The sequence below is a fragment of the Neospora caninum genome, chromosome VIII, assembly GCF_000208865.1.
Source record: "Neospora caninum Liverpool complete genome, chromosome VIII".
Lineage (NCBI taxonomy): Eukaryota > Apicomplexa > Conoidasida > Eucoccidiorida > Sarcocystidae > Neospora > Neospora caninum.
The window spans coordinates 80614-105667 of record NC_018395.1 but is presented as its reverse complement, the minus strand read 5'-3'; the positions used below and the strand labels follow the sequence as shown (position 1 = coordinate 105667).

The following is a 25054-nucleotide window of genomic DNA, read 5'->3' as shown; positions in this document are numbered from 1 at the left end:
AGCGACTCAGTCTACCCTCTCTGGCGATGGTGTGTGTCGCTTAGGGGATCTCGCACCAGAGGGTGGCGTCCCAAGCGGTGGCATCTGCAAGATAGAAGGAACACCAAAGTGAGACCGCGTTTGTTCTGCTTGCACTTTACGGACTGCCCTACATACCGTATACCAAAGAAAACGTCCGTACCTGCATTGACAGCTGTTTGAAAGCACGCACGGTTCCTGAGTTCCGTCTCGAATGCTACTGTAGCCGTACTAGATGTGTGTCATTCGAAAGAGAATCGACAACTCTCGAAGGGCATCAAACCCATGCTTATAAAAAGACACCTGAAAATGGCACACTAAAGCAGTGTGATACGGCACGACTGCCGTCTGGTGCTAGATTCAATGATGCCGAAGAAACGTGGCAACAATATCCCACGGGAGAATCCCCCAGTCTGCAGCACGTTTATGCTCCACCAGAACCCATGTGCCCTCTTCCTTCATTGCAGATTCCTCCCAAAGACCTCGACAGGACATACTCAGGAGAAAGTACCTGAACGGTAAGGTGAGGCACACAAGCAACTTTTGGAGTTGGTGATAGACGTCTACACCCTGCCTGTCGGCAACCAAGCACGTTTTCTAAAGCAATGCGGATAGCGAAAAGGCTCACAGCCTTCGTACCACCGCCCTCCTACGTATCTAAAATAATTTTGTTGTCGTAGAACATTGTCCATATTGTATGAGCGCCGTGCCGTTACGCATTCGACAGCAAGGAAAGGGCGGCCACGCCAAAGGTTCCACAGAGAATCCCTGAGAGCTTGGACCGAGCGCCGGCGTGGAGAACAATCGTGATGGTATGTTCGCTGGCAAAGAAGAACTCTTGATCTTGGAGTCGGCGTCTAAAGACAATGTTGGGATCGTGCCCGTCTGTGTGCGTCCGCGGCCCACTGACCACAAGGCAGAACTCGACAACGCGATCTTCCAGACCATCATCAGGTGGAGTAGTAAATGTGTACTTTCTCCCATCCAGCTCGTCCCTGTCGACGTCTCTTCTCCAGAAAATATGGTCAGGTCTCGCGAACGAAAATTCTTGCTTGTAACTGACCTTACGCCCGAGGTCACAGTTGGGGTTGTCATAAGCATATGCTTCCGTGGAAAAAGTCGGGGGCTCGACCATTGCACTGAAATCGGCTGTTCGGTCGACGATCTGAAACGTTTGATTAGCCTTCAGCCAAAAATCGTAACGCACATCTGCGGTAAGGCCGTCGGCAGGTATCACAACACTGTAATCTGCTAGTCCTTGCGGAACCCCCGCACAGGGTCCGGGATTCCAGAGTAGCATGCCACCTGAAATGATTAGGAAACTGATGAATGAGCTCGCTGCAGCAGCCATCTCCGAAAGACCTACACAAAACTCTTACGAACTATTTCCGCTCTTACACTCTTGTCTTTGGCAGCTGCGAGTCTGAAATCACAGCCCACAGGTCCGAGAGCCCATTCGAGCTACTGCCGACCGTGACACTTGCACAAACTGCCGACTCAACATATTACTCAGTCCAAAGCGTTCAAGCACACAGCTTCGCAATCTTGTCTCGACTCCTTGCGTCTCACTAATGTGTCTTTCTGGACTTGACGAAGAGGTGAATCTACAAGGCTCGTGCGGTCTACAATTCTACTCCTCTATTTAGCGGCAGCCTGTGCACAATTGCGCCTTTTCGACTTCCTGACTGCCCCACCCCAGTATGCACCGCGTTTCTGAGACACTCTTGAAAAGTGTTTTACTGAAGAACTACGGTCTAGACAGCAATTCGGTGGTTTGGAGAGTGGAACAGGGCTATGTGGTTCCACATGCACCAAGAACTTCCGCCTGACACTGCGCCACGCTGGAGGGACAGTGAGGGACGTTGTGTGTCGTTCCGAAAAACTCTCCCGAAGAAGATACTTCTTCCAATCATACATGAGGTTTGTCCGCGCGTTCACTGATTTTACGCAGCTTTGTCTTGTCTCGACATCATACAACAGGCTGAGACGTGATAGTCACTCGTCCATTCGAGCACTGAAAGCAGAGAGTTCTATGCAAGCAACATGACCGGCCGGTGGGTGCTCCCCGACAGTCAGAGCACCGACCTCTTGCTCACGAACTGAAAGTGAAGGAGCTATTGATATGTCAACATGAATGGCTGATTTATGTATGTTCAGACGTGCGTAGGCAGCGTCGTAATCGACCTTGCACCCATTCTGGCTCCGTTAACACGAACCAAAAGCATACATGTCACTTTTACAAAAAACCCGATGGCGCTCGGATGCGAACACACTTTTGTGTGGGCACTTATATCCACTCCGTGGAGCGGCCTGCTCCCGCTGCAGGCACGGAGAGACCTGGGAATCAATGTACCATCGTAGTGTGATCCGGGGGAGTGTTGGCACGTGCCAGGTCATCGGAAAGGGAGTGTTTCCAGACTCTACCATTTGCACACAAGATAACCTTAGAGGTGGGCTGCTGGAGAGAAGGCGTGATAAGATCTTGATGTAGTGGACAGGAGTGGGAGAAATCGACAGTTTGATGGCGGTTGGTGGCAGTAGATAAGCAACTAAAGGTAGTGCTAGGGTCCTGTGATTGTCGTGCATTTATGGAACGTACAGCAGGTTCAGAGACGCAACAATAGTGTATTTGAATGGATGGTTGACACAGAAGTCATCCTCTTATCAGATTGTCTCCTCTTCTAGTAACCGGTCGCTTGTCTCACAGCGGGGAGCTCCGACACAGCACCAGCTGTGCGGCCTCTGATTTCCACGTAACCCCATTCAGGCGGGAAATCGACTTTATGCCGAGACGACTAACACAATCGAGTCGTAATTATGGATTCAAATACGGTGTGCTGGACCGTTCACAGCAGCATGACAAATTCGGCACAGTACTACTCCATAATCAAACCGCCAGCAATGCTTTCTGTCGTGTTTAACTGGAGACAGCTAGTTTCTGCCCAGTAAGTAGTCAATTTCTTCAACACACGTACCACCCGCATCTCTCATTGTCAGAATGAGATTTCGACTGCACCGGAGAGGTGGAAGCATACGCGTTGCGCATTTTGGCACCACTCCGCTAGCTTCTAAGCTGGGTATCCTCCCTGCGGAGACTGCGAATGACAGCTGTCTTCGGCGAGACCGAAACGCACTCGATAAAAGGCGCGTTGGACAGTTCTTGGTTTTCCGTTCCAGTGATCCATGCGTGTGGCTCTGCGTGCAAAGACGACTCGTCGCTGCCGAGCGCCAATACGCCTCTACAGCTCCTGAAGAGATATGGATACGTACAGCTACACGTGCCTTCTCCTCTGCCACGCATTAAATGGGCGCCTCTGGCTTTTCGCCGATGCTCTCAATTTTAGGAGAGGAACTGTCGCGCCAAGTGGATATCGTCCCAAGAGACCGCATTTGAGTGACCGTCACCCGGCCCTTCCTGAGCAAGAACGCAGAAAGCATGTAAATTGGGTGGTGGCTCTGCCCATACCACGGAGCAGCGCCATGTAAGCCAATACACAACTCAGCGGTTTCCAGAGAAAATCTTCTAAAGGCACCTTTTCAAGCTGCCCATCGCTAACTCGCCACTGCTCCGCTCCCGCTCACAAGCAGCGTCCACGTTTTCTAGTCTGTCTTTTTGTCTTGTAGCCTGCGCGAAATGCCTGGCTGCGTGTCTTCGCTCGCGTGATGACCCGTAGCGCGCACGTGTGGAGGGTGGGCGCCCTAGAAGGGAGGGGAGCCTGCCGCGCGCGGTGAAGATCCTTTTTCCATGTGTCAACGCAAAGGAACTTTTCTCCGCAGAAGGTCGCCTTTTTCGTTTTCCGTGTTCCAGGGTAGAACGTTTTCGCGATTGAGTCCTCCAGCAGGCCGGTTTCGTTTTGTGCATCGGCCGCCTGGTGGCCGCCTCTCCTGCGTTTGTCTCTAGTCAAAAACCACGCGGGCGCCGAATCCTCGAGCGCACTGTCTTCGACCGATACGCGGAGTTCTCGTTGATTGGCCTTCTTGAGACCCTCAGAACTTTCCGTCTGGACTCTCGTGACTTGACACACTCACGTTTCGAGTAACGGAAGGTGAACTTGTTCGCCGCAGCATGCTTCTGGAAACTGTTGCGGTCCACTCGCATCTCTTTTTGGGTCACTACCGCCACTGGCGAGGTGGGGGGGGGGAGGGCACAAGGCAAAACCTGTAAAGAGGGCGCCGGAACCGCGCCAGTGACTGTTTTGCGGGCTAACGTATTTTTGGCGCAAAGCACAGTCGCAAGTCTTCCCCAGATCAAAGTTCACACCCAACTTCCGCGGCGAGGTTCTTCCTGGGGGCAGCAACGTTAGGGGTTCTCGAACACGCGCAAGCAAGCGTCTGAGCCGAATTGCGCGTTAGCTGTCACCCTTCGAGGGAGCCAGCTATCCTGCTCTCCTCAATTCTCGTTCGATTTTCTGATTTCTCAGTTCTTTGCCATCGCGGCAATTCGTTTTATCTGTGATGCTGGACGAGCGCTCACAGTCGAGCGTTTCGCTCGACAGCTCGGGCGGAGGGGCAGCGTCCTCGTTTCGAGACCCTGAGGGATGTCCTCCACAGGCTGCCGCTCCAAGCAACCCAGACTTGGAGAAAAACTGCGCGTTCGACGAGAATTCGGAGAAGACACTTCCCCCGGTCGTCGCAGCCTCTCGGGTGTCTGAAAACACTACAGAACGGATAGCTACCGAGGATTCCCACGTCGCCCGTGAGGAGATTTTTGACAGGACCGCCTCTTCTTCCGCTTCAGAATCCTTTTCGGAAGCAGAGCTTTCGGCTTCAGAGTTGACCTACCCCCCGGAGGCCTCGAAAGAGACTCTGCTGCCGACCCTTTCACCCGCGAAAGAGATGTCGCCTGCTCTTGCGTCGGAGGCGATGCACAATGAAAGTCAGAACTCTCCCGCTTTCGCGTCTCCTGTCGGAAGTCGCTCCAGCTCCCCGCTTCGCTCTCCGTCCTTCGCGTCTCTTGCACGCTCCTCTCAGATGGGACCACCGTCCTCCGAGCCAGTGTCGTGTCTCATCTCGCCACCATCGTCTTCGTTTATTCCGGTAGATCCCGCAGAGCCGGTCAGAACTGCCAATCTCACTAGCTCCGCCAGTGCCGCGTCTTCCCCGTCTCCGTCTCGAGCTCCGCAGCCTCGCCTGGGCCGCGCCCAAGAGGGGGCTCCTGCCGCTTGTGGAGTCACCGCGGCGACGGCGCCTGCTGGGTCTCCCGAGTACTTCGAAATCTACACTCCCGTCGCTGTTCCGGGGGATGGGACGGAGACGGGAAGCTCGTTTCCTCGTGGTCCCGACTCCGCACCTACTTCTCTGCGAGGTTCTGTTGTTTCATCCTGTTCATCTGGGACGGCTGGGCGGACTGGAGTTCCGCGGGGCTCTTTGACTTCTGTTTCGGCGGCCAAGCCTGGACACTTCCCTTCTTTCAACGACTCGAATCGGCAGTCTCTCACTTCGTTATCTTCTGTCTCCGATGCCTCGGACACCGCCGCTGTCTTTCTCAGCCACCTGCGAAAGGAGACTGGTGGACACAGAGAGGGGACGGCGGGCTGTGGAGACCTTGGGCGCGCTTCACGCTCTTCCTCGCCCGTGTTGTGTGGGGAGGGACGCGGGACAGGCCCGGTGGAGAAACTGACGCGCGCCTCGCGCCTGGCCTCCTTCGAGGGTAGTCTTCTCCAGCCTCTCCCGACGGGGGCAAGCACAACCGCCAAGGAAGAACCACGCACTTCCGCCGAGAAGGGCGAACTTCCAGTTTTTCTTCTTGAGGGCAACAGAGACGGAAAGACGCTCCAGGAACATAGTGAAGAGCGCCACGGGCAAGAGGGCCCTTTCTCGCAGCTTTTGGCTGATGCCACCGCAGAGCTACGCGATGAAGACGCGCAGGTAGAAGAGCGAGGAGGCGAGGACTCACGCTCACTCTCGAGGGACGGGGAGGAAAGCCGTCTTCAAAGCCTCGTTCAACACGCCTTCAACTGCCTCAATGGGGACGAGAGCTCCCCCTCTCTCGAGGAAGTCTCCGCTGAGGCCCGAGGTCACCGCGCACGCAGAAGGAGACAGTCCGTCCCTGGCTTCTTCGGTTCACAAACCTCAGACCGACTCCCCTTGCCGCGCACCCGAGACGTTTCTGTGCCCCGCGGCAGACGAGAAGTGGAAGGTCACTCGCCCTATCGGGTAAACTGCCGGAATGTCCTGTCGATGTCGCTGCGCGAAGAGTCGGAGACAGAGCTTTCCATTGCGTTCAAGCAGAGTTTGGGGCGGTTTGACGCCCAAGAGAACTCAGCCGAAGAGAGCGACAGATCTGCGGTGGAAGGCGGCGCTGGGGGGTTCGAAAAGAATCAGTTGAGAGAAGCGACCTCGCTTTTCCTCGAGGACGTCCAAGACATTATCGATGTGCTCTCGGGTCCTCAAAGGGCGAGTGTCGAAGGCTCGGAACAACGGTTTGGAGGGCTCGAGCAGACGCATGCAAAGTCCGATTCGCTTTTCGAGGACCAGGCACAGAGCCTGGAGCGACGGGAGTTGGGAAAGGTCACCTGCTTCAGCAAAGATCGCCTTTCTTGCGGGGATGTGTCTCTGCAAAACGTGGAGCGCGAACTGCGACTCGCGGTGGGGTTTGTGGCCCCGCAGCTCTCGGCCGCTCCTTCAAGGCCTGCGGTGTCTGCGGGCCTCGGCGACGACCCTTCACAGCCAGGGAATGAAGCGAACCGAGCAGCCACTCAAAGTCCGGTTCCTCGACAGCGAGGGTGTCTCCCTCTGCATGCGCCTACAAGTGTCTCTCCAGCCCAGCACCGACCTCTGCCGTGTGCCGTGGGCTCGTGGACCAGCATGTCGCACCCCGGATTATGTCAAGATAGCCAGACTGTCAGAGCCTCTGCTTCTGTCTCTCTTCTGCCTCGTCTTCTTCCATCTCCGTCGTCTTCTTGTTTGCCTTATGGCCTCGACACGAAACCCTTCTGCCCTCAAATTGTGCTGCCGTCTCCTGCCTCGTACGCCTCGCGGCCTTCTCCTGGAGCCCCAGAGATATTCCCCGCCGCGCCGCAATCTCCTTTAAAAGACGCGAGGCAACACGGCGCTGTGGCGAGTCCCCTTTCGGCTGTCTCCCCGAGTTCTTCCGGCTCGGGCCAGAGCGACGCCTGCGTTTGGGGCGCCTGCGCGGACAGCTCGGGCGCCCTGTTTATGACTGAGGAGGAGACTGCTCAGCTGTGGAAGGAGGCTAAATACAGCAACGCGCTCCTGGACTACGTCGCGGCGATCTTCCGGCGAATGGTCGAGCTCCGCCAGCTCCTGGCTCCACATGGCGAGCCTGTTCCGTCGCCGGCGGCAGAGGACGAGGATCTCATTAGTGGGAAGGAAATCGCAGATTTCTGGATGACTTACGCACCTCTCCAGAACGACCCGTACCCGCACGGGGTCGAGCCGCGCCTCGCTTCTTCCTCGCCGAGACCTACTGCCGAGCTCCATCTGGACGCTGGGCGCTTAGCGAGAGTCATTGCTGGCGAGGAAGGTTTCGTCGACCTTGTTCGCTTCACGCGGCTCGTTGCGCTGATCGACGGAGACATTCCCCACAGCCTGCAGAGCGCTGCGGGTCTGCTGCGGCTTCGCCTCATTTTCCTCTTCTTCTCTGACCTCCCGAATGCTCGTGCACCTCTCGGCGCGGGCGTGCGAGAAGGGCCAAACCTAGACCAGGAAGGAAAAACGAAACTCGTGCACTGGCGCGAGTGGAACTGGACAGGCTTCAGGCACGCGCTTCTCCATACCCCCGCGGTGACACAAGGCGGCGTCGCAGCGTGCCCGACCTCGCTGCGTGCGGCTCTTGCGGCGCTCGGAAAGCCTGGGCGTTCTGTAGCGACTTTTGCGGATTTCCACGCGCTGGTCGCGCGTCTGGTTGTCCGCGGAACCTCGCGGCTCTTCCGCATCAATCTCTTTTGCATGAAAGAAGGCCCCGACGGTTTGCACCGTGTCCCGCGATTCCCTCTCGACAGCCTCCCGTACCCGCCCCTCATCGTTCGCCGCCGCGTTCTCTGCTGCACTGTCCCCACATGTCCCTGCCAGCAGGGCGGGCCGTGCGCCACTGCGGCTGCCGTCGAGGCCCAGGAGACAGGAGACACCCTGCCGAAGCGAACGGTGGGGGGATGTGTGTCTTGGGTCGCGAAGCCAGAAGACGGCAAGCGCGCGCCCGACAGTGCAGGAGCCCAGAGTGCGTTGCGAGCGAATTCCCTGACCCTCCCCGTCGCCGCCCAAGGTGTCTCAGGAGTGGCGTATATCTCTCCTGTGGCCGCGGGCTCCAATCTTGGAGGGACGGCCGGTGCGGCCTTGCCGCCTCCTCCCCACTTGAAAGCCGACTCGCGTTCTCGCAATCTTCCCACGGGCCCCACGTCTCCTCTCCACCCTTCAGGCTCTTTCCAGGTGTCTCCTCTGCTCCTCGGTGTCCCCTCCCATCTTTCCGCGCCTCACGTCCTGGTAGAGGAGACAGACCTAGTCGGCGCGCAGGCACTTGGCCACTTGCGGGCCGCATCCTCGGCGGGCCTCGTGCACCCTGCCCTCTCGGTGGCTTCGACGCGTCCAGTCCCCGGAGTCGCGGGCATGCCGAGTTTTGTTTCTCCTCTCGCCTCGCACCAGGACACGCACAACGTTCATCCAGTCCCCGGTGCGCCTTTGCACCCTGTCTTGTATCCTTCGGGAGCTCTCTCTGGTCCTCTTGAAAGGGCGCGAGAAGGAAGCGAGGGCGCGCCTGTGTTGCTGCATGCGCCAAATCTCCTGCTTCCACTTCCGACGCACTCCGCCACTGCATCGGGTATCGCCGCTTCTCTGACACCCCCTCAGTCTCTGCCTCTCGCTTCTTCTGGTCGGCCTTGCGGAGGATCAGGCGAGCACTTTTCCGCTTCGCCTTTCCATCGACAGCCGATCTCTAGCCCGCGACTCGTGTACGCGGGCGAAACGTCCCCTGCGCCTCTTGTTTTCTCCCCACATCCTCAGACAGCCATCGAGAAGAGAGTGACGGAAGAACCAGAAGCTGTGCTGTCGGGTCTTCGGGCGCCAGGAGGCCTGGGCTGTGGAGACTCCGTCGAGATCAGGGCTCCGGTTGTTATTCCCAACCATTACAATCCCCTGGCGCGTGACTGGCCTTCCCCGGTCGCTGTTCGCAATCCTGCTTTAGAGTCAGAAACCCGATCGCAACTGCAGTTCTTCCCGCACCCTAGCGCCTCCTTCGCCGCGACTCCGGCCGCGATTGCTCCTTTTCAAAGTGGAGACCAACCGCCTCTGCCCCGCGGCGCCCCGTCAGGGGTCTCTTCTCTGTCGCCGCGGCCGTTGGGCTTTGCTGCGGTCGGAGAGGGCGCGACCGAGCTCCGGGGCTTTCCCGCGCGTGCGCGCGTCGTCGCAGAAGTCTGCTACGAGGCCCGACACAAGAACCTATTTGACCGAGTCCCCCTCCTGGGCTCAGACTTTGCAAACCTCCCCGTGCTCGATGTGCGCCAGGTCGGCAGCGACGAGAGCGAGGGCCTCTTGAGACATGCGAGGACTCACGCGTGTCTCCAAGAGGCGAGAGGCTCTTTAGGGGCGGCGCTTTGCTCTGAGCGCGGACGCCCGTGGGGCCGCGAACCGCGAGAAACACACGCGAGGTCGCCTCCTTTCGCGCCGCTCACGGCTGCCTCTTCCTTCACATCTTCACCTCTCGACGCGGATCGCGTTGGAAACGCCCAAGACCGAGACGGAGGCCCAAGCCCGATGCCGAGTGGCGTGGGGGGGCTGATGATTGCAGCGAGGCCGGTCCCGACCTCTACCTCCCCGCGCCCGTCGTCTTTCCTTCCTCCGCCTCTTCCTCAGTCGAGAGGAAACAGCGAGAGACGCCGCGTGCCGTCTCTGTCTCGAGTGCCGGTGCCGGAGACTGAGCAGCGGCCGAGCAGAAGCGTCAGTCCGGACTCCGAGCGCTGGCTGCGGCGAGGGACTCCAGCTGAGGAACGGCGCAGCCAGTCTCCGCATCTCAGCGAAGCGAAGGCCTTCAATGGAATCCCCGGCGTCTCCTCCGGAGAACCTCTAGGCTCGGACGCTCGACGCGGCTCGGCTTCTGCATGCGCCGAGGGCGGTCCTTTAGCTCCGCCTTGTTTGGCCTCTCCGGAGGCGCATTCGCCGCTGCATGTGCATCGGCCTCGGGCGCTCTGGATGAGGGACGCGAGTCGTGGAAGAACGGAGCGCGAGGCAGGGCGATCTCTTGAGCGTCCGCAAATCCGCCCGTCGGAAGAGGCAGGAGACGGTCGCAGACCCGCTCGTTCAGAATCATCTCGCGAGAAATGCCATGAGGCTCCGCCTCTCGCGAGCGAGAGGACCGAGAACGCCTCGCTCGGCTCGCTTCCTGCGAATCTCTCGCGCGAAGAACTCGACGGGTTGCAGCGAGGTCTGCGGTTGGCCAGCTTTGAGAAATTCTGCATCCTGCAGCGTCTGAGTCAGGCGGGGGGCGGGCCCCGAGAGACGACCCTCGAGGGGAAAGCTGAAGAGACACCGGACGCGGCGGGCGACCGGCTGTTTGTTCGGTACGAACTGGGGCGCGTCGAGCGGGATTTCGCCGAGGCCATATTCGCCCCGTTCCTTTACACCTTTTGCTTTCTTCTCGAAAAGCGAACCGGGCCCCAGGCCGCGTCGGCGCCTTCCCTCCCAGCATTTCCGCCCCAGGACGGCACGGCTCCAGTCTCGCCGCTGGGTGCTCTGCGCGTCCTCCAGGACGCGTTTGCCCTCCTCACGAAACCCGACGCGTTGTCCTCGCCAACGTCGCACGCGAGCAAAGACGCGCTCGACTTGGCCGCGGAAGTCGCGCGCGTGCTCTGTCCGGCGCCGTTTCGCCCTGGCCGAGTCATCGCCTTCGTTTGCTGTCTCCACTGGCTGCGGGAGCGTGGCCGAACTCTGCGGCGCGGAGCGGAAGGCGCGCTCCAGGCCCCCGAAGAGGGCCTCGACGACAGCTACAGTCTCCTGCCTCTCTTGCCGTTCTCGCTCGGAGACCGCCTGGAGGCCAGCGAGGTCGCCCACGTGGTCGGTCCCTCCATTCGGGCAGTCATGCGGCAGATGGAAGCAGGCTTCGACGCACTTCTCTCGGGAGCGCGCGAGGGAGAAGAAGCCCCGGCGAGGCAGGAGCAGCGCGCCCCCGGACTCGCCGAGGGCGGGCGATGCCCAGCCACTCACGAGGCGCACCGAGAGTTGAGCGAGGTCGGTGTAGCGGAGCCTTTGAACGCCAAGATGCGCGGCAAGTCGGCTGCCTGGTCGAGAGACGAGGAGCTCGAGAGAAGAATGGCGACAAGGACAACTGCAGGGGACTCTCGGGGATGGAGTTGCCTGAGCTTCCAGTCTGTCTCGGCCTCCCACGGCGAAGCGGGCCGCACAGGCACCGAAGACGCCGACCAGTTCTCTGCCTGCCAAGTGCCCGTGGCGGCGTCGGATAAAACCGCGTCCCTTCCTGGAAAGGCGACGCACGCCTCGGTGCTGTCGTGTTTAAGTGCGATTCCTGCGTGTGGGTCACCTGCCGCGCTTCGAGTTCAGAGCGCCGCGTTCGTACCCTCCTCTGTTGTCGCGCGGCCTGCGTCCGCGTTCTGCGCGCCTCTCGGGCCATTCTCTGCGCCGGGCGTGAGCCGCCGCGCACTGCCCCAGAGGCTCCAGAGCGCGGGAGAGAAAGACCGAGACAGAGGCCTCGGCTCCTCCCTATCGAGCGCCGAGAGTCTCCAGGAGCCTCGCCCGCGATCCCGCGGAGGCGAGCCGACGTTCACAAGTTTGACGGCGCAGGCAGCGGCGAGTGCAGCTGAGAAGGTGGGTCGCCAGGTGTTTCGGGGCGAGAAGGAAAGAGACGTCGAGGAGGCAGAGTTTGGAGACGAGCGACGCGGCCTCGCGCTGAACAGGGGCGAAAACGACGAACAAGCAGCCACCCGACACGCGTCGGCAGGCAAAGGCAGAAGAGGCCTCTTGCCCACGCCGAAACCGGTTTTGCCGGATCTCGGTGTCTTGACAGCTGGTGGCCGAGGAGAGCGCGGGCCGCTACCGCACGACGCGGCGTCCCGCCTCTCGAGTGCGAGCCGCAGCGTCTCTGGAAGCGAGGGGTTTGCTTCCCTTTCGATGCATGCACCCGCCCATCTTCTGCAAGACGGCAGTTTCTCGGGCGCAGAAGGCCAGACCTGTGGCCCGACCCCGGAGCAGTCGCGCCCTCAAGGCCATGCAAGCCACTTTGAAACGCTGCCGGAAATCCGACCTTCTGACAGACTCCCGCGGAGCCGCCGCCCCACTCTGGTCCCCCCGCAGCGTTCGCCAGGCGCGCCCTCTTCTTCCGGCGTCTCCTGCTCTAGAGGTTTTCCCAGCGCTCCCCGATCTGAAGCGAGTCAAGGCCTTTCCGTCCAGGGGTTCAGTCCCGAGGAACACGGCGCGCCTCGCTACTTCACCGCGCGTTTATCGAGCGAGAGGAGCCGTCCAGTGACTCGTGGCGAGAACAACGGAGAGGGTTCTGCCTGCATGTCCGACGAGGCGACGCTCCCGAGACGCATGCACGAGCGGCCTGTGGCCGGCGCGAGACCGTCGCGCTCGTTGCTTTCTGACTCTCTCGGGTCTCTCGTCGAGGACATTGTTGCGACGCCTCCCCTGAGTTACTCTGGGTTCACGACTCCGGTCGCGGGGTGTCCAGAACAGGCAGGCCTGAAATCGACCGGAGGAGCAGGGGTGGGTCACCTTCCTTCTCTCAGCAGCGCCCCAGGGAGACAAGCGAGTCTCTTGTCCCCGGAGACAGAGGCCCAGATCTGCCGGCACGCGCCTAGCTTCGTCTCGCCTCCGACCGCGAGGGCCCCTGAGGAGACAGGCCGCGCGAGTGGCGTCGGGGAATCCCACCCGAGGACGACACCCGTCGGAGCCCGTCAAGCGTTCCGACAGGCCGCGTGGGCACCTTCGCAGGCTTCTGAGGCGGTTTCTGGGCCTTTCTCGGGTGTTGAAACGCGAAGGGAGTTGACAGAGCCTCAGCGGAGCTCACTGCCTCTCCGGCGGTCGCCCAGTCTCGTTTTCCGGACCTCGCCTCGCGCGGAGTCAGGTTCTGCGCACCATCTTCCCGAGACGAAGGAAGAGACAGGAAAGCCGCAGAGCCTGAACCCTCACTGGAAGGCAGGAACACACGACTGCAAGTCGCGGCAGGGGAGGGACGCGAGGGCAGAAGAGGGCGGGAGAACGGTGGAAGCAGAGTATTCGGAGATTTCCCGATGTGTCTCGCCTCTGGAAGAACTCCTGATGGCTGAGAGAGAACTTTTCTTCTCACCAGCTGCACTCCTCACCGACTCTGCCCCGGAGACTCGAGGCGCAGTCTCGCAAGGCGAACCTTCCACCTGGCGGCACAGCGGACACAGAGAACAAGAGCGAGGAAAGTTGGCACGCGGCGGTGTGAGCCAGTCGCCGCCTTATTCGCCGTCCGCTTTGTCCAACAGTTTAGCAGAGTTCTTTATCGGACCCACGCGGCCGTCGTCTCTGCATGCGGAGTGCTCGCCTGCGTTGCCGCCTCGGCCTTTCTCGCCCCCCTCTTGTGAGGTCCGCCTGGAGGCCCGAGTCAACGAAGGCGGCAACGACGCATGCATGCCCTCACTTCCTCCCCTTCAGAAGCTCTCACAGGCGGACTTGCTGGACCTGGACGAAGACGGCGAAGAGACCGCCAAAGACGCAGAGCCGGCAGATGGACCTGTCGAGGGCCTGTCCACCCGATTGAACGCCTCTGAGACGCGCGGCGCGGAGCCTGTCAACTGCTCGGCCTCACCTAGGCTGGCCGCCGTGCCAGCCGAAGGTTCAACAACTCCTTCGCCTCTCAGCACACTGTCGCGCTATGCCTCTGTTTCGTCGCTTCCTCGCTCCGCGGCGGATCGTCTCGGCTCCTCATCGCTCCCGCCCCACACTGCCGAGACTGCACGGCAAGCGGCGGTCTCTGGCGAGGCACCAGCTGCGGCTCATCTAGGCTGCAGCCGACTCCACGAGCAAGAAGGTGCGCGTGTCGGCGCTGAGACATCCAAGCCTCCGCAGCATTTCCTGGGAACTCGACTGGATTTGGAAACCCCAAAATCAGGAGACATCCAAGGCGCCACAGCAGCCATTGCGCATGCAGCGGCTGTTCGAGCCTTTAAAGCGGCTCAGGAGAACGAGACTGCCCAGTGTCTTGAGGAGGGCCGCATGGCTGTGGCAGCTGCGGCTGCGGCGGCTGCGGCCGGAGGCACGCGCCACTATCAGGAAGAAACGGAAGGCAGTCTGGGACGCTCCAGGCGCCGCTCTTCTTTTCTCGAGGACCACTTTGAAGGCCAGGGAGAGAGGCGGGAAGGTAACGAGGCGGGGCGACTGGGGCACGTGCAAGAGACACCTTCGTTCTGGAAGAAACGCGGCCTCGCAGCGGCTGCTGCCGCCGCAGCAGAGGCCAGGGCGGAAAGGAGGAACCAGGAAAAGGAGTTGATATCGAGAGATGCTCTCGTTTCGCATGTGGGAAGGCCAGCCTGGGACCTCGATCGCGTGTCCCCAGACGAGAGTTCCGAGGAAGCCTCGACCGCTGGAGGGTCTGCCCACGTAAGTTTTCGCCTCGGAGACCGCACGTGTGAGGGCGGGGAGGCCCCGCGAGTCCGTCTTTCCCAGGCACTCGAGAATTCTGCGCATGCGTGCGAAGAACAAGACGAGGACAAGGCTGACGTGCGCGCCGATACTTTTCAGAGCCAGGAAGTCGAGCGAGAGAACGGACCTCTCGCCGGCTCCCATCGTTCTCGTGAAAAACCCGTCTCGTCTGTTTCGCCTAGAGCCAAGGAAGACGGTGAAGATGAGGAAGAGCTTTCCGCCACGGGGTTTGCGCATTCCCCGCGGCACGCGGAGATGGAAGTCACAGGGGAGAGAGAACACACCGGCCAGCTGTCCGATTTGGCCGGAGAGCCAACCGACGGTGAGACCGAGAGACGCGAGAACGCGAAAGTGTCTCGGAAGGACTCCGACCTCTGGAAAGGGAAAGGTGAATCGGTCAAGTTGCGAAGCGAAGTCCAACGAGGAGGCTGGGAGGAAGGCGACAAGAGTTGTGAACCCTTCGGCAGGCATTCTCGAAATTTGACTGTCTCTACAGATGATGCCAACGAGGGCGAAGAGCCTGGCTGTCGCCCTGGAGGGAAAGATCCTCTTCCAGTCTCTCTTGAAGGCCGCGAATTGGGCCATGGTCGCGCTGAATGTGAGAAACCCGCGTCACTGGGTGTTCCTGATCCCCTTGCAGATGAACAGTGAGGAATCGAAAGCAGCCGTGGAGCCAAGAAGCGAAAGGCGATACGCCTCGGGGCCCGAGAGGCGCGAAGTTTAATGGAAAATCGGCGGGTCAACGGAGGGGCGAACCGTGTCAGTCCATATCTGTGCATGTCGGCGCTCATCCAGACTTGTTTTTGTTTCCGTCTCACGTGACTGTGTGGTGCGGCCAGGCGCCAAAGAACAAGCACAGATCGCTGCGCGTATAGCGCCCTTGCATACACTCAAGAAAACTGGAAAAGAACGTTTTGGAGCGTTTTGCGCCCCGCAAACGCCTGCTGCATCCCTCTCTGCACCATCACGGTAGAGAAACGCAAGGCGGGCTGCTACCAAGAGGGCCTGACGAAACAGTTTGACTTGAATTAGGGGGCGTGTGCCGCTGAGACCAGTTCATCTTTTTGCCCTTGAAGCGCAAAAGTGTAGGGCGACGAGGAAACACACCTAGGGCCTCTGTTCTGTGTAGAGTGCCTGGAACGACAGATTTTTGGTGCCGTGACTTCCGTCGATCTTCATCGGAGGTCTTCCACAGATGGCACTGGTTTCCTGCGACCCTTAAAAGTGCTCCACAAACAGTGACAAAACACAAGCAGCGTGAACTTGGTCGCACGATGCAACGCAGGCGCAGATGGGGAAGTGGACACTCCGCGGGCATGCGTCAGTAGACGCCTCGTCTGAGACTCGGCAAACCGCCTGGCACAGTGCCCATGAGTGGTCACTATACGTACACCGGTTCCAACACAAACGGGAATACTCGGAAACGAAAAGTTTGAACTTAAGGAAACGTTACTGGCTAGCGGCGATGGCAAACTTTCAGCCGGCGCATGTGTGAAAACTGTTGCTGCTCATTAACTTTTGTGGTTGGGTATTTGCCTAAAGTACGTAACCATATATCAGACTCGAAAGACGGTACTCAAATGGGAAGATAAGCGTGTACAGGTGTACCAATATATATATATATATATATATATACGTATGCGTTCCATGTGTAAGTATGCAATCCACTGTCCCCATATAGTGTGTTTCGATGGTGCCCTTTTAGATGTATCTTTTTTCGGTGAGCTAAAGTCATTACTCATAGGAGAGATATGCGTAGTAAAGACAATTTGCACAAGACATTCTGAGCCATGTTGCTTATAGATGGATGTTAGTTCGTTGCTGGAGTGTTCCTATAGCTGCCAATCCCCCTTAGTCTTCGACGTCGGACGGCTGCATCCCCAGAAGAACTGGCCGCCGCATGCATGCAGAAAACAACTAATGCGCCATTGTGGTTTCCCCGGTACTGTTTCTTTCAAACAAGATTCGTTACACTTCGCATCAAGTACCGGAGCTGCTCGAGATGTATCTTCAACAGTCTTGGCACGTGCCTTGCACTCTCCCCGCTTCAGCTGCTGTACTCGTGTCCCTTTCTTCTGGCGTCCACAGTTTGCTTGTGTCCATCGAGAACTGTCTATTCCGCGACGCAAATACACCGTAGAACACGTGACGTTACTTTGTTCTGGGATAGAAGCTACGGGGTGCCCGACGATAGCGGCTGCCCGAGATCCCAGCCCTAGGACACGAAAGAGAGAGTCTCGTTGAAGCATCGTTGTAGTCTAGGAGTGTTTGTCTGTTTTGAACTAGGAACAGAAGCTCGGGACATGACATCCCTTCTCCCCCCCTCATCGCTTATGAAGGAGTTAATCATGCAAAGACGGCGGCCGCTTGCGATGTTAGTTAGGCTCGGAGTCTCACAGTGCTCGCTTATCAACAGCTGTCAGCCATGATTCCTGTTCCTTCTACTAGCCATTACACTGATGGGAGCGAATCCGTCTTGTGTGTTCCGTGCTAAAAATACTGCCTCGGTGTGCATTTGCCAAGCTTTGTGCCGGCGAACCTTGGCGCACTAGGGTTGCTCACGCAGCTCTCTACAACAGCCGACAGCCCACTGGGTTTCGCACCCGATTTCTGTTGCAGGAGAAGCCAGCGGAGAAAGCTTTGTACCCCTTCGAGCCGTGACTCCTCAGTGCAAACAGCTGTATGGGCGGCCTACACAATTCGATCCGAGTTACACAGTTCTGGAGCGCGCCGACAACACCGAGCTCTGTTCCTGCACTTGCAACAAGCCCAGCCACGGGAAGTCGTAGCGGGTGATTCGTACGCTTACTTCATTGCTAATCTGCACAGGGCGGCGGGACGAAAAGACGGAGCTAATGACACAAAAAGACGTTATGTGTGGTTTGTCAGAGTCAACCGTCCCCAAATGAACGCATGCCAAGTTCCAGGTTGCGCCGGCGCTTTGCAAGGCGCGACAAATCGGGCAAGGCAAAACGCATCCACGATGCTGACACTCTCGCCATCTCTTCGACACGAAGCTGGTTGCCCCCAAAATCGTTTTTAGCGCGCTTGACTTTATTGGTCTTCTTCGTGTGGAACTCTGCAAATTCGGAAGGTCTCCCAGCTCTCTCGTCACATCAAGGGTTCTTTATGACAGCGCATGCAGTTCGTCTTCCCGCTCGCTGTGGGGGTGAATTACACGCAAGTCGCGCACAGCGGGGGATTGGCGCCGCATGAACCGCGTACAACGCTGCTGTCGGCTCTTTGCAAATCCGCCTTATCCGTCGGAGGGTTTGAGGTTTCTGACGTTGGGATTTCATCCTTAACTTTTTTCTCTGTGCCTACTTCTGTGTCTCTCTGCTTCTGCGGTGCGGTCGTGAATCTCCCCCCCCTCCCCGGAGCAGCAGGAATCTAAATCTCAGGCCAGAAAAATGGTGTCCGCCGAGCTTCTGTGGCAGTGCGTTCGCCGCAACCACTGCTTCATCCGCAAATTCAATGGAATCACATTGTCTGCGGAGCGTATGAACTTGGCAAACAAGAACACTCTGAAGTACTCTGGAATTGCCCACAAGCAGCCCCTGGGCCTGAACCGCCATGGAGCGAACGGCGGCGGCATCGCCCTCGTCACAGTGCAGAAATGCTCTCGCGCCATGAGGTAACTACGGTTTTTCCCGTTCGGAAACAATTGGAACGAATAGGGGCGTTTTCACACGGATCCATCCGTTGACTCTGGGATGGCGTTTTAACGGGAGATTCCGGAGGTCATTGTTTCCCGCCGCATGCGTGGGGTTCCTCGGCCCGCAGAGCGGGAGACTCTCGACAGCGTGGTTGTTGAATTCAACTCGACTCCAGATAGCAAAAAAGTGAAATATCTGTGACCCAACATATGGGAGAAAAGGGGAACTGGTGTGGCAAACGTGTGCCTCGAGTACGTGGAGCGAGTGACTCGAGCGGCGCTGCCGGGCGGTGTATATACTTTTTTGCGGTTCGTCAGTGGATGAATGTGGCAAGAAATACGCATGTCTCTTTAGTACCAATATGGGAACGAGATCGGAGCTGTACGCAGAATTCCTTGCTCACGCATACTGGCGTGTGCAGCAGGCGGTTTCTGGTATACTTGCGTAAAAAGCTGTGTGTACGGTTAGTCCCTAACTGCACTGGAATCGCTCTAGCCATACAAGCGCATGCTACAGTGCACTCGAATGCATACGCAAATATTTACGTGTCTCTGTCCCTTACGTCGTCCGCAGTGGGGACAGATTCTACACAGATGCACGAAACACAAATTGGAGGAGTGGGTGCATGAGCACAAGTTTTCTCGTTTTCCCCCCCTCCTGGGCCAGAGCCACCCCGGCGTGCGAAATCAACCGTGTGCGAATTGACTCTATCCGGATAGGCTGTTCTGCCTTTTTCGGCCCCGGCGTCGGAGGAGAAATGCTTGTTGGGTTTTTGGGATCTTTACGTGTGGAGGGCGCCCAGTCGCTGTGCAGCAGCTGCGGGCTTGTCCGAAGACGAGGTTTTGGGTGGAGCTGGGGTGGCGACGCTCTCTCTCTCTCTGGAGTGAAAAGAAATCGCCGTCAAAATGCGTGTGTATGGCGAGGGTGTCTGGTTAGGTGTGCTCGACCCTCGTAGGCCTTACGCAGACGTTTACGCGACAAACTGCGTGTGACACGGAAGTGATCTCTCGGGTGGTCCACATCACACATTTCTCATTTTTGCTTTCTGTATGTGCAGGAAGCCGACCAAGGCTGTCCAGGTTCGCAAGTTCAAGAAGAGCAAGAAGGAGATCTCGAAGGTCATGAAAGCCGTCGCAGAGAGACGCCCGGATTTGCTGAAGGTTGCGAACAAGAAGATGAAGAAGTTGATCCACACTGGCAACTCCTCCAACAAGAAGGAGTAAACGTCAGTCAAGAAAGTCGTGCTGCATCTGTGCAAGTCGCGCAGCCGCTGAACGTCCGTTCGGATGTCAGTCGTGCGCGCGGCAAAACAGAAGCAAACTCCGCTGTCCCTTTCTGCTCTTCCACTTGTTCATCTGTTTAAAAGACTCGCAAGTTTTCGACGACCGTGCTGTAATCCGTGTGTGAGAAACGATCCGTCTACGTGACGAAGCGGGGCTCTGAGAACCCACGACAGCCGAGATTGCCGACGAGAAAATCACCTGAGCCCTGTCGGCGCTTGACTTGTGGTAACTCCCACCTCTGCACACGCACGAGGAGTCGTGCTTTCTAGGAGCTACAGAGGAGCCTGGCAGACCACCTGGTCCGTAACTCATTCAAGCAGCATCTGTAAACAGTCAGCAGGCTACCTCTGAAAGCCCTAGTGCACACGAAACAGAAATGTTTCGCGTTTCCTTTAGAGAACCCTGTATGGATTCCAGGCATACGGACCACAGCTGCTGAACCGTGGCGGTTTATCACCTGTAGATCTCTCGTTCCAGCAGAGAACTCCACGCAAAGTCGGGCTCAAGATTGGGAGGATTTGGCTTTTTCGGCTCGTTGCATGAGTTTCGGCACTTGCAAGTGGAAACATTCAGGTTCAGTCGCTCAGTCAGACGAGAGGGCCACGGCAAACTGATTCGGCCCCAAACGACAGTGGCTTTGTGCGCTCAGTAAACACGGGTGCAAAAAAGAACTACTGTCCATGAAGGTTAGTTCTTCAGAACCTCTGCTCCTGCACCGGTTTTTCGCACCGTCGTTTGGACGAGTGACTCCCGTGTTCGTACACTCATGGTTGGGACATTGGAGCAGCATATCGTCAAGAACCCAATCGGCAGAAAGCGATCGTTTTATCTCTCGGCAGCTGTCTGTTTTTCACTAGGTTTAATGGAAGAGCCATGCGGCTCCGAGGACTGCCAGCATGGTTCCTCTGAGACCGGCCCCGGCAGTCGCTCCTGAGTGGACGATGACAGTGATGGTCCTCAGTGACTCTTCTGTCTCGCTCTCCGTAGCGAGGGTTTTACTGTTTGGGCCTATCGGCTGAAGATTTCTTTGGCTGCCAATGCTAGGACTTCCTGTCCTTAGCAGCGACGAAACACCCGAACGGCCCTTCCCTTCGGTGTCCAGCGCGTTCATCTTGCGACTTTGCAGTTGTTTATTGAACGAGGCAAGTCCTGTAAGAGTTCGCACGCTCGTGCCGCTTCCTTCTGGTACCTTGAAGATGATGCAAAATGAAGCGCTGTTCTCCAGCTGGTCCGCAGATGGGCTTGTATATGTGTATGTTGAATCCAGAACAGTTCGGGCACGCGCCAGTTCAGAAGACCAGTAAGTGTAGCCTGCTGGAACTCCTGGGAACAGGGTACTGTACGGCACCTTTCTTGTCACATCACATGTTTTGCCGTCAGCTGTGTAGGTAAAGGCTTCTTTAGCGAAGGAATCTGGGTAGGGAACGGCGTTTTTTGTTTTATCGATGATCTGCAGCACCTTGCTCCCTCCGAGAAACACCTCGTGCCGCTCATCTTCAGCGATGCCGACCTGTGGGATCGAGATGGTGAACTGTGCATTTACCGCACTCCCGCTACGAGTGGTACCCTGGTAGGGAGAGCTGGCATCGCACGTCAAATTTCCCAGAAGAACGTCTACTACAACGAAGCAGAAAAAAGCGACCTTGCTCAAAGGCGCCACCCGAGGGAAAGCCATTTTGCATAGAACGGGCAAAGGTCCACACTCGACAGCTTCTTTTTCTCTCCGAGGTTCTTTCAATGTACGCTTCGGCAGACGTGATTAACCGGAAATCACAAAGACCGACAGTGTATAAACGAAGGCATTGCGTAGGTGTTCTCGATTTGACAGTTTCCCAAGAATATCAACTCAGAGATACAAATCAGTCGGCTAACGGGCCCGTTGTTTTAAGTGGTGACTCAGACAAATTAGACTTCATCTCAGGAATCTGCTGACATGTGGGGCAGCTACTGTGCTTGGTATCGTGTAGCTTTGCGCTTCAAGATGGAGATCGCCTTTACCCGAACACGTATTGGTAGAGTAAGGCATTAGCCATGCATTCCACGGACGTATCTTTTACGACAACTTTCAGGTAATTTCCTAAGAGTATTGCGCAGCTAATGCCCACAGGACTGGTAGACAAACTGAGTTTCTGCGCTTCCTCGTGGTCCGGTGTCGTCGATGTGAACGATCGATAGATGGGACAGTAATGCTGAAGAAAGAAAACATTCGAGCAAAACACTTCCCTTCACTTCTGCTTTCTTACACACTGAATGGCTCTGCCCTTCGTAGGAATGTGCTCGTTCGTCGAACCCAACAGCCTAAACGCTCCGAGGCCTCCGGCGGTTCATTACCCCATATCTGCGTAGTTGCCATGCACAACATTGGCGAGCATTGATATGAGCCTTTTGCAGCATTCCTGTCAGCCAGATGGACGAGAAGAGCGACAACCTGCGGTTGAAGTTGTCGATCGCTCAACTCATATAGTAGTGCAGATTCAGCCCATATAATGCGTTGCTGCGATCGCCCGAGTGTCAAATAACTGAACTACAATATACCAATTCGATGCACACGGTAATGAATTAAAACTGGTCTGGAATGCTATCGACTAGTAGCCTCATTACGCTGCACTGCGCGTCAATATTCGCACCGGAGGAACGCGGCCATGCTAAGCGCACAGAATTTTCACGTGTGTGGCATCTGAGATTCACAGTGCACACACCCAAATTTCACCAGTATATTTTCCGTTGTGTTTATCGAAACGACAAGAGCGAGCTTCTCTCTCAACAGTGTTTGTTAAATAAGGTCACTTGCGTCGGCCATGCAGAAGGACCTGCTTTCGCACCGCTCGGGTTCATCTCGCTTTCACTGGAACCAAGAGTATTCCTCCTTCGAATGCTGAAGTGTACGAAATAGTTTTGTAGATAGTGGCCCTTGTAAACAATTTCATGTGTGCGGAGTCTTCTGAGTTAAAACAAGGGACGTATTGGTAGACAAGAAAAGAAAATATAGGTTTTGTCCCCGCAGGAGCTCGAGAGAGAACCATGAAGGACGAAACGGCGGGCATTGTTTTTACCGTGACGCATCCCGAGTGTTCGGAACTGGAACCAGGGAAGGAAAAGAAAATCCATCGGTGTGATGCGGGACCATGGTGACACCTGCCCGTCTCTGATAGCGCCGAGATTGGATAATCGTTGGGTTCCGACCTCTGGAGTGTCGCGTACTATTCCGGAGGCTCAAAATGAGTGCTCGCTCGGGGGTGATGCGGGTCCCTGCCTTACTCAGCATTTCTTGCTAAATGAGACTTTCCTATGGTAAAACGCCTCGCGCCTTTCGTACATATGGCATCCCAATCTCTCACCTCCTACAGTCGCCATCCTCTCTCCCCGAAATCTCGACTCATGTGCCCAACACCCTTCGCACTTTCAGGAAGGAAACCACGTCTTTGTGGTCGCACAGATCTCCTGGCGTGAAACTGCCACTCAAATAGAGCTACTGCGCCCATTTCCAGAAAGCCGTTGGACGGCACTTCTCTTTCTCACAAGTGCAAGGCTGCAGAACGTGGATGAGAACTGCACTCTTATCTCTGCTGTGCAGCTGGCGAAAGTGACAAGTCGTACTACGATGGCTAATCACAAATATCGGAAAAAAAGTAATCCTTTACCACCGGAGGCACTGTCGCCTCTTCGGCTGCACACGCCGCTACTTTGAAAAACGTAACCACGTAAGAGTCTGCTTCTCGGGTTGCTTTGCTGGCATGAAGTCGTTACGGTGTAATGCGGGTATGAAATCACCTATGGATGCCAGCTACGGTTTCTTCGATTACAGAGATTAAGACGCCCAAACACCCGATCGCCTGCCTTCTTCGCTGCTAGTAAAGAATCATTAAGAGGAATAAATAGCGCTATGAGTCACGCATCGTGACCGACTCCTAATTCACGTTCTTCCTTTCTATCCGCGATCGAATGGACGACTAGCATTGCCACGTAGTCGTGACGGTTGAAATCGAGTTTGTTTGTCTGGACGGCCTGGAGGCGACGAAACATGTAAGCGCGTTCCTCATCATTGATAATGGCAAAAACGGTATCCTCGGCTTCGTTTTCGTCTGGATCTTCGTCAAAGGCAAAGTCAGGATGAAGCCTCCTCTGCGGTGCTTCTTTACCCTTTTCGATGGTTTGTCTGGTAATGCTGTGATGGATCCGTTGCTCCTCTGTCGTTCCGCTGCTCGGTAGCGAAGAGTGGTCATGCAGTGCTGTCTTCAAGTGACTCTCAGATTCGTTCGCGCGCGCACGGCGGAGTGCAGCTGTGCTTCTGTCAGGTCCTAAATCTGTCTGACGTGGATCATTCGAGATAGCCTCGACCTGGGAGGAGGCAGAGGGAACGACGAATATGAAACAGAACTCTGGCGCAGTCTCGTCCGACGAAGGGCTTGTGAACCTGTAGACGGTGGGGATTGGAGTGTGAATCCCTTTGCGGGGATCGCCGCTGTCTTTCCTAAGATCTGGAGAAGCACTCTTCTTGGTCCAAAAGATATGGTTCTTATCGGTCGCTAGGTAAATTTCAACATAGTTTATGGGCTGGGATGTATCACACTTGCCGTTAATAAACCGAAAAGCTTGCGAGGTATATGTCGTTGGATAAATTGCTGCACCACCTGTCCTATCAATCAAATCAAGTGCGTCTCCTCCATGCAGCCACACGTCTTCCCGAAAGCTTCTCGTTTCTCGTTGATCATCCAGCACTACAGTCACAGCGGCTGAAGGAGTGCCTGGACCTTCTTCGAGACCTTCTACTGCCACGAATAAGACCAAGGGAACCCAAAGTGCGAGTCCAGCTGACCTGAATTTTAGTGGGCAAGGATTCGCCATTTTCTTGCATTCTAACGCAATAGAACGTAGTGTCAGCTAACGCTGGTCATTAACCAACGAATCATAAATGAGTCGCATGAAAGCTGCTACGATGGCCGAAAGCGGGGCAGCGTAACTGGCGTGGGTGGCAGCTACCCCATGGCAGGCTAACTAACGTCTGCTTCCTTCTATAAGACCCCGAGAGAGTTGACTCGCAATCACGGGACGCGTACATTCAGAGTCTGCAGGGCTTTCAAGAAAACCGACCGAAGACATTGATGGTCTGTGTCTCTGCCTGTAAAGGCACCATTATCTGAGAACAAATCTCCTATCGCAACGGCAGTGAGATAGCATGCGGCCACCGATCAACTGAAAAACTAATACCGCGTCCGATTCAGGTGTCGTCCTTCAGCACCTGTCCAACTCTGTTCTCCATTTTACACTCTTTCGTTCCATCGAAGAATAAAGCTGTGACAGTCAAATCCCCCCATACAGCGAGAACTTGAAACACCAACAAATGCATGGCTCAGAGCGGCGGTGAGACAGGTGGATGCCTATCCTTGGCGGTGAAGGGGGGTAGCTGTCAATGTCAAGGCAGGTCACACATGCTCTTTTAACCGTCAGAAGCCGGATCTGAGGAAAGACAATGTGCCCCTCATTCCTGGACCCAGGGGCTCGCATGAAAAGATTGATTAAGCG

The 25054-nt window shown here is 56.7% G+C and overlaps 5 protein-coding genes across 5 annotated transcripts; 2 read left to right on the top strand and 3 right to left on the bottom strand.

Moving 5' to 3' along the window:
* Positions 1-730: 730 nt before the first annotated feature.
* On the bottom strand, positions 731-1369 carry NCLIV_030190 (conserved hypothetical protein; the record flags this gene model as incomplete). The annotated part of the gene is made up of 1 exon (XM_003883215.1): positions 731-1369. The coding sequence occupies one exon, from the start codon at positions 1367-1369 to the stop codon at positions 731-733; it is 639 nt and encodes a 212-aa protein (XP_003883264.1).
* Positions 1370-4473: 3104 nt separating this feature from the next.
* Positions 4474-15243, top strand: NCLIV_030180 (conserved hypothetical protein; the record flags this gene model as incomplete). The annotated part of the gene is made up of 1 exon (XM_003883214.1): positions 4474-15243. One exon carries the CDS (start codon positions 4474-4476, stop codon positions 15241-15243), a length of 10770 nt encoding a protein of 3589 aa, XP_003883263.1.
* A 2759-nt stretch (positions 15244-18002) lies between these two features.
* NCLIV_030170 (hypothetical protein) lies at positions 18003-19471 on the top strand (the record flags this gene model as incomplete). Its single annotated transcript, XM_003883213.1, has 2 exons — positions 18003-18226; positions 19306-19471. The coding sequence occupies 2 exons, from the start codon at positions 18003-18005 to the stop codon at positions 19469-19471; spliced, it is 390 nt and encodes a 129-aa protein (XP_003883262.1).
* Positions 19472-20390: 919 nt separating this feature from the next.
* On the bottom strand, positions 20391-21206 carry NCLIV_030160 (conserved hypothetical protein; the record flags this gene model as incomplete). The annotated part of the gene is made up of 1 exon (XM_003883212.1): positions 20391-21206. The coding sequence occupies one exon, from the start codon at positions 21204-21206 to the stop codon at positions 20391-20393; it is 816 nt and encodes a 271-aa protein (XP_003883261.1).
* A 2213-nt stretch (positions 21207-23419) lies between these two features.
* Positions 23420-24376, bottom strand: NCLIV_030150 (conserved hypothetical protein; the record flags this gene model as incomplete). Its single annotated transcript, XM_003883211.1, has 1 exon — positions 23420-24376. The coding sequence occupies one exon, from the start codon at positions 24374-24376 to the stop codon at positions 23420-23422; it is 957 nt and encodes a 318-aa protein (XP_003883260.1).
* Positions 24377-25054: the final 678 nt, after the last annotated feature.